The sequence below is a fragment of the Galeopterus variegatus genome, unplaced genomic scaffold (genome assembly GCF_000696425.1).
Source record: "Galeopterus variegatus unplaced genomic scaffold, G_variegatus-3.0.2 Scaffold1462, whole genome shotgun sequence".
NCBI classification, from domain to species: Eukaryota; Metazoa; Chordata; class Mammalia; order Dermoptera; family Cynocephalidae; genus Galeopterus; species Galeopterus variegatus.
Genome location: NW_007727573.1, coordinates 37,730 through 50,523, shown reverse-complemented (window position 1 = coordinate 50,523; position 12,794 = coordinate 37,730). Strand labels below are relative to the sequence as shown.

Genomic DNA, 12,794 nt, shown 5'->3' with positions numbered 1-12,794 from the left:
AACACCAAGTCAAGGGTTAAGATCCCCTTACCGGTCATCTTTAAAAAAAAAAAAATAAAAAAAAAAAAAAAAAGAGATGTATGAGGGCTGGTCAGTTAACTCACTTGGGAGAGCATGAGCATGGTGCTGATAACACCAAGGTCAAGGGTCCCCATACAGGCCAATCCCTCCTGACTGTCCCCCCCCAAAAAGATGTATAAAAGTTGGGTTTTGTTTGTGAGGCAAGCAAATAAGCATGTCAGAAAGAAAAGAAATATCCATCTGTGAACATTAATTACAATACAACTTTTTATAAGGGCATGACAAATGGAAAAGCAACTTAGAGTAAAAGGAACTACCTATAAATCATGGGAGTCCTACAACATTCTCGTTGGTGGCAGCTCAATCTAGATTGAGATGGAAATACCTTTGGTGGAGAAGCCCTGTGAAGCTCCTCCCACCCTCAGGCTATTCCAGATCACTTCTAGCTCACTTGATGGGAAAGGTAGGGTGAAGGAGATTGGCCAAGCACTTAGAAACAGAAGTACCCATGACAGATGCACAAACCTCCAGCGACAAAACCCGAGTCTCACATCCAGCAGCCCATAAGCTCTGCACTTTAAAAAGCCAATCTAAAGATGCAAAGTCCTGTCTCTAGGTACCCTTTTTGCCAGTCCCATCACTGTAAAGCTTCACAAATGATTCTTGGGTTCTGACCCTGACTTACTACACCAGAATTTCTAGTGGTGAAGCCCAAGAAAGTATTCTTTTAAAAATCTCCCCTGGGAGGCTGGCCCGTGGCTCACTCGGTAGAGTGTGGTGCTGATAACACCAAGGCCACGGGTTCGGATCCCATATAGGGATGGCCGGTTTGCTCTGGCTGAGCGTGGTGCTGACAACACCAAGCCAAGGGTTAAGATCCCCTTACCGGACATCTTTAAAAAAAAAAAAAAAAAAAATCTCCTCTGGGGGAACAGTAGTCTTTCCAAAAAACAGTGCTGGGACAAGTGGATATCCACATGCAAAAAATGAAGATGAACCCCCACCTCCTATTACATAGAAAAGTTAACACAAAATGGATCAAAGTCCTAAACATAAGAGATAAAACTATAAAACTATGGGAAAAAAAACAGTAAATCTTTGTGACTTTGGATTAGGCAATGGCTTCTCAGATATGGCACCAAAAATACAGCCAACCAAAGGAAAAAAATGCATAAATTTGACTTCATCAAAATTTAACACTTTTGTGCTTTAAAAGATAACCTGTAGAACTGCAGAAAATATCTGCAAGTCATATATCTGGTAAAGGACTAGTATCTAGAATATATAAAGGAATCTTGCAACTCAAGAATAAAAAGACAAGCCAATTAAAACAGGCATGGGCTCTGAATAGACATTTCTCCCAAGTAGACAGACTAATGGCTAATACGTACATAAAAAGATGCTGAACACCATTAATCTTATTAGGAATGCATATCAAAACCACAATGAGATACCACTACACACCCACTAGAATGGCTACAATAAAAAAAGACAGACAATAGCAAGTGCTGTAAAGGATGCCGGGTAATCAGAACTCTCATACATTGCTGGTAAGAACAAAATGGTACAGCTGCTGTAAAAAAACAGTTTAGCAGTTCCTCGAAAAGTTAAACATATGGTTGCCATATGACCCAGCAATTCCACTCCTAGCTATACATGAGAATCGAAAACATATGTCAAGAAACCCCCAAAATTTGTACATAAGTGTTCATAACAGCACAATTCACAACAGCCAGAAAGTGAAACAACCGAAATGCCCATCTGTGGAAGAAGGATAAACAAAATGTGGTCTATCCATATGTAAAATGTTATTCAAGTCATAAAAAGGAAGTACTGATACATGCTACATCATGAATGTACCTCCAAAACATTATGCTAGGTGAAAGAAGCCAAATAGAAAAGGTCACATACTATATGATTCCAATTATATGAAATGTCCAGAATAAACAAATCCACAGAGATAAAAAGTAAATTAATTAGAGTTTTCCATGGGCTGGGGAGCGAAGAGTGGGTAATGACTGCTAATGGGCATGGGTTTTCTTTTTGGGGTGATGAAAACATTCCAGAATTAGATAGTGATAAGATGTGAGTTCACGGCCACCATCTCCTCCTGCCCCAATATGCTGTACCTGGCCTGAAGTCTTCTGATTCCTTTCTTTGTTGTTCCTTGTGGAAAGCCATTAGCAGTAACATCCAGTGGCTGCTCAGGAACTGCACTCCAGCTGATGGCTATGAAAAAAATGAGATTCTGGGGTTAAAACTGTTGTTTCCTGTAAATGCCAGAGGCATTTTATTAAAAGTATTTCTCTGACACTACAGGCCCAAGAGAGCTAGATATGACGTCAGAGACAATGACTACCACTTTGATGCTTGGCCTTCAGGGTACAATAGTATAAAGTAGTTCATAATTCATTATAATCATTATAATGGCTAATAATCATTGCATTTATTATATGCTGGACACAGAATAAATGCATTAATTAGAATTTCCTCTTAATCCTCATAATAACCCTGAAAAATGATATCTTCTAATCTGAAGATAAAGAAACAGAGGCCAAGAGAGGATTAGTAATTTGCCCAGGGTCACAGAGAACGTAAACTTGACTCAGTGTGGGTGTCTCCAAAGCTCATGTTACTGAGTGGTAAACTGTCTTCCCAGGCTGGGGGTTATTTAGACCCTCACAGGCCACTCTCAGTCAGGGGAGAAGTTACTCCAGGGCAAGTGTAACCTGGATCACTTACCTGCCCCACAAGGAACAAGTCGGTCTGGGCTGTTGGCCCTTTTTGCCTGCACTGCACAGCGGCTCTGTTCAAATAGCAAATCTGACTGCTGGATTTTCAGTTCTTGAACTCCAAAGCCTTTGGGTAAAGCTGAGACATTCTGACACCTAAATGTGAGGGAAAATGCATTCAGTTTAGGCACACTCCTACAGAAAAAGAGTATGCACATCATCACCCCACATCATCACCCCTGAGCCTTAGCGGGAGGCAAAGGTCTTAGAAGGTGTGTGGATTTATTTGCTCATGTGTTTATTGGGACAGGGACAAGAGAGTGTGCCAGAACAAAATCTAGATCTTAAGAACCTTATGGTTGGAGAAAGATCCCTCCCCATCACTCAGAAGAGATAACTAAAAATCAAGTCAGTGTCCTTCAGTGATGTCGATAATACCATACTGCATTCCTGATGTAGGCTTTGAAAAACTTGAAAACTTGAAGCAGAAAGTTTTTGTTGGCTCCTGATTCCCAGGGAATCCTTCAAACACACCAGAAACCAGAATTATCCTGTAATATAAAAGCTTGATTTTTTTCTCCTGTATCTTTCACACAAACTGGATGCCAACACATCATGCTGGTCTAGAACTGAGCAGATACCAACTTCAAGTCCCAGAAGAGGGAAAACACAGAAAATGTCCTGGGCCGAGTGCCTAGGGCTGCCCTTTTTTTTTTTTTTTAAAGAATATCTTTTATAGGCATATAGTTCACATACCATCAATGGTTCAAATCCAACCATTTAAAGTGTATAATTCAATAGTTTTTGGTACATTAATAAAATTGTGCAACCATGACTTTAATCTTTCTTTTTTTTTTTTGGTGGCTGGCTGGTACAAGGATCAAACCCTGAACCTTGGTGTTATCAACACCATGTTCTAACCAAATGAGCTAACTGGCCAGCCCCTGAGTTTATAACATTTTCTTCACTCCAAAAAGAAACCTTGCACTCATGAGCACTCTCTATCCCGTCAACCACTAATCTGTCTGTCTCTATGTATTTGCCTATTTTGGGTGTTTCACATAAATGAAATCATACAATATGTGGCTTCTTTCAATGTTTTCAAGGTTCATTCACATTGTAGCATGTATCAGCACTTCATTTTTTTTTTCTTATGTCTGAATAACATTCCATTGTATGGACAGACCACATTTTGTTTATCCATTCATCTGTTGAGGGACATTTGGGTGTTTCACGTTTTGGTTGTTATGAATAATGTACTGCTATGAACATTTGTGTACAAGCTTTTGTGCAGATGTATGTTTTCATTTCTCTTGGGTAAGTAGCTAAGAATGAAATTGCTGGGTCATATCCTGGGGCTACTTTTTGGAGTCTGCTTCAGGGTCTGTATGTTTGACACGAGGCTTCCCTGGCCATGGCTCTGCCCTGCCCTCATTTACTATAGCATTAATCGGGTCTGGCTGCCTCCTTCAGGGAGACCACACTTGTGTGGTCATCCTTTGTCTTTTTAAAAACTAAAACTAATGCTTGAGGGGTTTTTAATAAAATTATAATAGCAATATACTTGTGTGCATGCTATAGAAAAATTAGAAAATATAGCAGTAACAAAGAAGGGAAAAAGCCACACATAATACCACAACTCAGAGATAATCAATAATACCTTGGTGTACATCCTCCCACAATTTTTTCTATGTGCATATAAACTATAAGACCAAAATGAGCTGATTTTATCTTCTATATCGTTCTTTAAACATTATGAACATTTCCCCACATTAAACATTCATCAATATTATTTTTAACAACAACAAAAAAAATCACTTAATTTCCCACTGCTGGGTATTTCAGGTGTTTCCTTTTTCTTTTTAAAAATTACTACATACAAGCTAAATGTCTGAATACTTTCTTATTTTCTTAGGACAAACTTCTAGAACTGTTGAATCAAAAGTAAAGAGATTTTTTTAGGCTCTTTGGATGTACTCTCTGACTGCCTCTCAGAACGACTGTTCCAAGTGAGCCCGACCCCACTGCCCTCTCACCTCCCCATCAGTGCTCTGTGCATGGCTTCTTGGTTGTATGGGCACTTCCCAATGACCACAGCTGACAGGTAGATGGGCTCTTCCAGGAAGTGCATCAACAGTGCTCCTTGGCATCCGAGGACGTTCCATCGGGCCACCTTGTCACTGCAGGACATGGAGCAAGTCTTGTCTCCCCGGCCTGGCTTTACTCGGAGCAGCCCTACCTGGTGATATGCAGCACCAGGCTTCCTCAAGTCTCCAGTTTCTCCAGGCACACACTTGGCTCCAGTTCTATAAATGTCCACCACTTTGGCACCATTGGAGGCCATTCTGGTGACAGTGGCCAGTCCTTCTACAGCGAGATTAGAGCTGCTGACACCTGGTGGGACTGGGCCACCTCCCCACTTGTCAAAACTCTGATAGTGAGCTGCACCGTTGGCGACCTCCCTTGCAGCAGTTCCAGGCTCAAGCGTCATCTTTTTGGTTACAGGACTGTCAAGGTCTTCACATTTCCTTTTATTTTCAGGAGCTTCCTGGTTACCAATGGCTTCTCCTGATGGGTTGTTGGCCCAATCTCTGCTGGCAGGAGGGCAAGGTTGATCTTCAAACTCAAGCATTGGAATGATGGAGGCATCCCCACCTGTAGAAGAAGGAACCCATTAAACCAGTGATTCTCAAAGTGAGGCCCCTGGACCAGCCACATCAGCATCTCTTAGGAACTCGTTAGAAATGCAAATTCTTGGAGGGCCGGCCTGTGGCTCACTTGGGAGAGCGTGGTGCTGACAACACCAAGTCAAGGGTTAAGATCCCCTTACCAGTCATGTTTAAAAAAAAAAAAAATGCAAATTCTTGGGACCCACAGTAGACCAGCTGAATCAGAAACTCTGGAGGTGGGGCCAAGTGATCTGTGTTTCAACAAGATCTCCAGGTGATTTTGATGCAAACTCAAGTTTGAGAACCACTGCTTTAATCAAAGATCAATCTATTCTCCCATCTGACCTGAGATAAATTAAGAGCACATGCCCAAATTTCCCTAATAAGAATCCTGTGTTGAAGACTCTATCCTAGACCCAGTGCGTCAAAATTCCTGGAGAGGGCTGGCCTGCGGCTCACTCGGGAGAGTGTGGTGCTGATAACACCAAGGCCCCGGGTTCGGATCATTATTCCATAAGATGTCTTAGAAAACAAAAGTGGGTACTCTATTTCGTGGTTAAATAAATTTGGCAAACATTGCTCAAAAGTTCCCATTTTGGAAATTTTATGATGTGCATCTCCACAGTAAAGACTGCAATAAATCATACAACCTGGTCTAAATCACTGTTTCCAAAACTTGCAGTGTTTCTCCATGCTTGTTTAGAGACTTCTGATCTCTGTGCTTATAGGGAACCAAAGAAAACCAGAGGTCAGTAAAAAGCACAGCTCTCCCGTGAGAAGGGAACTATTTCTTCAGACTCTAACCTAATGTGTGTTGCTTTACTAAAGTGTGCAAATAATACATCTGTGGTCTTTTTTTTTTTTTTTTTTTTTAAAGATGACTGGTAAGGGGATCTTAACCCTTGACTTGGTGTTGTCAGCACCATGCTCTCCTAAGCGAGCTAACTGGCCATCCCTATATAGGGATCCGAACCCGGGGCCTTGGTGTTATCAGCACCACACTCTCCCAAGAGAGCCAACCCTCATCTGTGGTCTTTATAACCTAAGACTGGGAAAGGAAAGAGATGGAGAAGTGGGAATGTTGCCAGAGAAGGTGGCTGGCTGCCTTCCAGAAACCTCACAAGGTGACTGACAGTGACTTTGGAGAATTCACTGGGGTCCACCTCCCATTCTGCAAGCTCGGAGATTTGATCTTAACAGAAGGCCTAAACACTAGAGGCTGACTCATGCTAACAAAACAAAAATAAGAGCTGAAGTAGCTAACTCAGGCAATAAATTAATTAGTAATGAGAAGTAAATGCCAAGGGGAGTCAGAGAGTCACATTCTCTAGGTAGTGCTCTTTCTTTCTGCAGGCAAAACACGGCAGACATCACATTTTATTTATTATTTTTTTATTGAATCAAAATTGATTACACGTATTTTTGGCATTCGATGTTGACATATGTTGATCAAATCAATACTACTAGTATGTATATTGTTACAAATTGTACTTATTCTTTATGCCCTTGTCCAATCTCTCCCTATTGCCCTCTCCCACCCGGCCCCACCACTGATAACCCTAGATTTCTTCTCTCCCTTTGAAAGAGTAATGGTTACTCTGTTGATCTGTTGCCTAGATGATCTGTTCAATGCTGAAAGGTGTGTTCAGGTCCCCCAATATTATCATAGAGCAGATGCTTCTTCTATCACTTTAGAATGTGCTTTCTGGAAAGACACCCTCTTCTTTTCTTTGGTCTCTGCTAGTGATTTTCCTGTCAATGCACTCCAGTGGCTGGCAGATTATCTGTGTGGTGGTTGTGACATCTAGCCACTTTTGTGGCAGCCGTGGTTACTATGGTGGGCCACCCACATGGAGGTGGTGTTTTTGGCATGCTCCTTGGCACTGGCAGTGTGCCTGGTTGTGGGCGGAGGGGGGGCCCAGTCCCCACTCCACACCTCAGGTCTACTGGTGGGCCCCGAGGTACTGGTGATGCGCCTGGGCTGGAACTAATTTTTTGTCCTTTGCTTACTTCTAAAATGAGGGAACTTCCTTGAGCTGTGTTGTTGAGCTAAATTGCTGCTTTGCTGCTGTTTCCCTAGGGAAGACTTTTTGTGCAGCTCAGGGTTTAATGGTTGACCTTATAGGTACTTCTGGCTCTCCAGAGACCCGGTGCACCTGGGTTGGGTAGAAACTCTGATCTAGGCCTGAATCTTTTCATCAAACTGCATCCCATGCAATTCTGCATTCCCGATCAGTCTCCTCTGAGTGGCCCTGTGCTGACTGGGGGCGGATCGGCTGTCCTTGCTGTATCCCAGTGTTCTCCTGGTGGGCCCATCTCCCCCGCCACCCATGCTCCAAACACTTCCCATGGGATGGGCCCTGTGCTGGTCCCTTGTGATGACTCACTGGACTCTGAATGGCTCCCCTTTTTCAGCTGTTCTGGCTCCTCGCTCTTGCGTGGGTACACGGGAACCCTATTAGTGGTCCTGCTGTCCTGGGGGCCACCAAGGCCCTCTTCTCTCCTGCCGCCTCCAAGCAACTCCATCTGAAGGGCACATCTGCAGCTTCTGCCGGCTCCTGCTCCATGAGCTCAGCAATTCCAGCCTTAAAGTGGCTGTGGCCCAAAATGCTCCAAGCAGTTTTTTCTTTCATCGTGGCTTCTCCCCCTTCATGAACTCTGTAGGTCTCTCCTCCTCTTCTGAGCTCCAGCGGCCCCAGCTTGGCTGTTGTTACATTTTTACAGTTGTAAATTTGTTGATTTGTGGGAAAGAGTGACGCTGGGGACCATCAATTCTGCCATCTTGACCGGAACCCCGACATCACATTTTAAAAGATTACCCAAGGGCCGAGGGAGTTAGATCCGTGGTTCCAGATTTTTATTTCACAGACCAGCAAAATTCCAAAAGATTTGAAGATCAACAGAAGGTTGCCTACTTTTTATTCCATCAAATAAGATTTTTAAAAATCCCAATTACCATCAATTAAAAAAACCTCATAACCTTTACTTGTTTATTTTTGGCAGCTGACCAGTACAGAGACCCAAACCTCATAACTTTTAAATTGAAAGAAATTGCAGGCTGGCCTGTGGCTCACTCGGGAGAGTGCAGTGCTGATAACAGGGCCATGGGTTTGGATCCTATATAGGGATGGCCGGTTCGCTCACTGGCTGAGCGTGGTGCTGACAACACCAAGCCAAGGGTTAACATCCCCTTACTGGTCATCTTTAAAAAATAAATAAATAAATAAAATGAAAGAAATTAGTTTTGAAAAACTCACTATATAGTCTTGACTTTTCTCATTTTTCCATGGACTTTCACAGATTAGCACCATCTGTAGACCACTAACTATGTAGTTTGATTAGGTTCTCATGCTTTTTGTGATCCCCAATGCAACTGTCTCTGCAATAAGGCTATGCCTGCCACTGGGGTCATCCAGGCCCTGGCTACTTAAAATATGGTCCACAGACCAGCACCATGGCATCCCCTGGGAGTTGGTTAGAAATGCAGAACCTCAGGACCCACTCCGGACATACTGAATCTAAATCTACATTTTAATAAGATCCCCGGGAGATTCATGTGCATATGAGTTTGAGAAGCACTGATCATGAAACATCCTTTGATCCTTGGACCAGGGAACCCACTGCTAAGAATAAAGCATACTCCTTCTTAAGATATAACAATATTTTCAATTCTAATTACAGTCAAATCTTGACAACTATTCTGCTTTATAGCAATTACCTTCCTCTGCTGTGTTACTTTTAATGTTCAAGACTCAGAGGACAATCTTATAGGCTTATTTCAAAGTTTTTAGGGTGAGGAAATTTTATTGCTATCCTTTAGTTGTCTACAAAGGTAGGAATTATTTTCAATTTTCAAGAAAGAAAAATAGGGGATAGAAATGACCCCCTAGGCTAGGTCTGTTCTTCCTAACTTATGCAACCACAGCACCCAAACATTTCCTTATAACTCATCAAAATTTACTCTAGCCATGATTGTCTACATTCCCTAAAAGACTATGAGGGTAAGCAATGTGCTAATCTTATACACTGCTGTGTACAGATGGTACCTCACTTAGGATGGTTCGACTTAGGATTTTTCGACTTTACGATGGTGTGAAAGCAATACACGTTCAATAGAAACTGTACTTCAGTACAGTATTCAAAAAATTACACTAGATAGTCAACACTGAGTATTATCAGATAGGTTTTGTGTTAGACAATTTTGTCCAACTGTAGGCTAATGTAAGTGTTCCGAACATGTTTGAGGTAGACTAGGCTAAGCTATGTTTGGTGGGTGTCAAGCTACACAACTACGCCAGTTGTCAAGTAAGGCAAATCATAACTAAAGTTAAAATGTTTCATTATTTTAGTTATACTAAGTTTCCATTTGTATTGTCAGGGTTAGGGCTCAAACTCTTCAAACCCATTGTATACACTAGGTTACCAGACCCCTCACACACAGGTCCACGCTAGGTAATTGGGAAAGATCCTGGGAGCTGTTGGCAGACGACACGAGCTCAGTCCTCAGCAACGGTGGGCAGGCAGGCATGGCTGCGGCAGTAGCGTCCTCCCCATGTCCCCCCCCGGCCCCCAGGGGCATCCCAGCGATGGGGGGTGCCGTGGATCAGAGCCACTCATCTCTTATACTTAAGTCCATAACACAGGACACCTGGGTGCATATGTGCAATTACATTAGACAATAACCAAGAAACACCTGGGCACACGTGCCTATTTACAACAAACGTTTGACAAGATTCTGAACATGAGGGCTCTGACCATTTTCATATATTTTCCCAACAGTGGGTTAGGTGTATTGAATGCATTTTTTTTTTTAAAAGATGACCGGTAAGGGGATCTTAACCCTTGACTTGGTGTTGTCAGCACCACGCTCACCCAGTGAGCAAACCGGCCATCCCTATATGGGATCCGAACCCGTGGCCTTGGTGTTATCAGCACCGCACTCTACCGAGTGAGCCATGGGCCGGCCCCTTGAATGCATTTTTGACTCACTATGGGAGCATAACCCACCATAAATTGAGCAGCATCTGTACCCTGTATATCATTGTGCCTGACAAGTAGTAGAAAATATTTGTTCAATGAATGAATGAATGAATGAAATGTGTTTCAGAATAAGTCACTATAGGAGGACTTTGTATTGCTAAGCCCTATTGTTGGCTTCACATCTTGTGGAGTTTCAGCCTTAAGCTTCTCAATCCTAATTCTCAGAACTGAATAACAGTATGAGTGAGACTTTGTACCCCCTACTTCTGCCCTCTGCCTTCGCCTTATAAGAGAAGTGATTAGGTACACTGGCCTGTCCATAAAAATACACTGTCACCAATAGCTACACTTCAACCAGAAGTGCTTTTTTTTTTTCCCTTTTTGTCTTTTTTACTGACTGGTAACAGGATTGCAACCCTCGGTGTTGCGCCCGCACCGCGCTCAGCCAGTGAGCGGGAACCGGTCTCCACATGGGATCCGAACCCTCGGCGGGAGCGCCACTGCACTCCCAAGCGGCGCACTCTCCAGTGCGCCACCAGGCCGGCCCCAGAAGTGCTTTTTTAAAGACACATTATCTATGGATAAGACAAATATAAGGAAATAGACAATGTAACATTAATCCAAAGGCTTGAATATACTTACAGGGTGTATGGCTGGAGAAAAACACAAAAAAAAGGTCTGGTCTGAGTTTCCACAGTCTTCTTTGAGTTCCTGGGACAAAGATACTATCTCCTTTCAGGGTGGCTGCCAATTGGAGCTGATGGAGCAGGTACCTAAGGATTGCAGAATGTTATTAGAATGAACAACCAATCTTTGTGGTAAAGAGAAAGACCCTGACTGGGCGATTACTAGGAAAGAGTTACCAGAGACTAATGAGACTGGTAGTGATTTGGAATTATGAGGATGAGCTAGACCAGTGGCTCTCAAAGTGTGGTCCCAGCATCAGCAGCATCAGCATCACCTGGGAATTTGTTAGAAATGCAATTTCTCAGGCTCCACCCGGAATCTGCTGAATTCAGAATCTCTTGGGGTGGCCCAGCTCTCCAGGTGATTTTGATGCATACTCAAGTTTGAGAACTACCCACACACAAAAAGGTGAGTGGGGAGGAAGTCTGGCCAGTTAGCACACTTGATTAGAGTGCAGTGTTATAACACCAAGGTCATGGGTTTGGATCCCCATACCAGCCAGCCACCAAAAACAAAAGTCTGAGAACCACTCGTCTAGACAACAGTGCTACTCAAACTGTACTTCACAGACTGATATATCTGTATTACTTGGGAGCTTATGAGAAATGCAAATTCTGGGGCTCCCACCCAGATATACTGAATTAGGCTCTCTGGGAATGTGGTTTTTACCTTTGGAAACTCCTTCTGGCTATGATCTCAGCATGGCTATCATTGAGGATATCTCCTATGGCAAAGACAGGACACTAGGTGAAGACATACGGCAACTGGAGAGGCCCTGGTTCCCAGAAGCAGAACACAGCACTTCCCCCACCACCCAAGATGGCCATGTAGCTTCTGGAAGGCTTTGCCTGAAAGTATCACAACGATTAATGGCAATGCAGTTATAGCAGGGTTTTTCAACTCAGCACTGCAGACACTTTGGGCCAGAAAATTCTTTGTTGTGGGAGTCTAGCTTTTGTTGTAGGTCTAGCAGCATTCCTGGCCTCTACTCACAAGATACAGTAGCGCCCCTCCCCCAGTTGTGACAACCAAAAATGTCTCCAGACATTGCCAAATGTCCCCTGGCGTGCAAAATCAATGGTTGAGAACCACTGATTTACAGAAAAATCTTTATCTGGAGAACAGGGGTCCAGATCTTTTGTACCCTGATCCAATTCTTGTGCTCATGGTGATACAGTTCCATCTAATTCAATCCATGGTGGTCCTGGAACAGCTTCCTCATATACAGGAAGAAGCAAGGCTAGAAGAATAGGGAAGCAAACTCAAAGAGGGACTTGTTAACTGGAGGCAGAAGGTAAAGATCCCAGATCTCTAGCAGATTTCCATATTCTTATTGGTGTCAAAAACTCCACTGAATTCAAGGTTGCTTTCTGGGGCTTCAGAAGCCACTCAGAGGGCTGGCCCGTGGCTCACTTGAGAAAGTGTGGTGCTGATAACACCAAAGCCATGGGTTCGGATCCCTATACAAGGATGGCCAGTTAGCTCACTTGGGAGAGCGTGGTGCTGACAACACCAAGTCAAGGGTTAAAATCCCTTTACTGGTCATCTTTAAAAAAAAAAAAGAAGCCACTCAGGCTGCATACTCTACCCCAATGCCTTCCAGACATAATGTGAAATAGCTGTGGTTTTGAGCATGAAAATACTGGTTTTCAGTTCACTCAAATCAAGTTTCTGGTGGCCTTTGTTTCTTTTTTTTTTTTTTTTT

General features: G+C 43.1%; 1 protein-coding gene across 1 annotated transcript in view; it reads right to left on the bottom strand.

The window, feature by feature from the left end:
- ADAT1 (adenosine deaminase, tRNA-specific 1) overlaps positions 1 to 12,794 on the bottom strand; it is a 29,456-nt gene that overhangs the window by 11,068 nt on the left and 5,594 nt on the right. The window contains exons 5-9 of the mRNA XM_008577212.1: positions 11,759 to 11,813; positions 11,045 to 11,175; positions 4,790 to 5,408; positions 2,764 to 2,909; positions 2,151 to 2,250 (exon numbers count right to left, since the gene is read on the bottom strand). Of these exons, the coding sequence (XP_008575434.1) occupies positions 2,151 to 2,250; positions 2,764 to 2,909; positions 4,790 to 5,408; positions 11,045 to 11,175; positions 11,759 to 11,813 (1,051 nt within the window). The remainder of the gene's footprint in view (positions 1 to 2,150; positions 2,251 to 2,763; positions 2,910 to 4,789; positions 5,409 to 11,044; positions 11,176 to 11,758; positions 11,814 to 12,794) is intronic.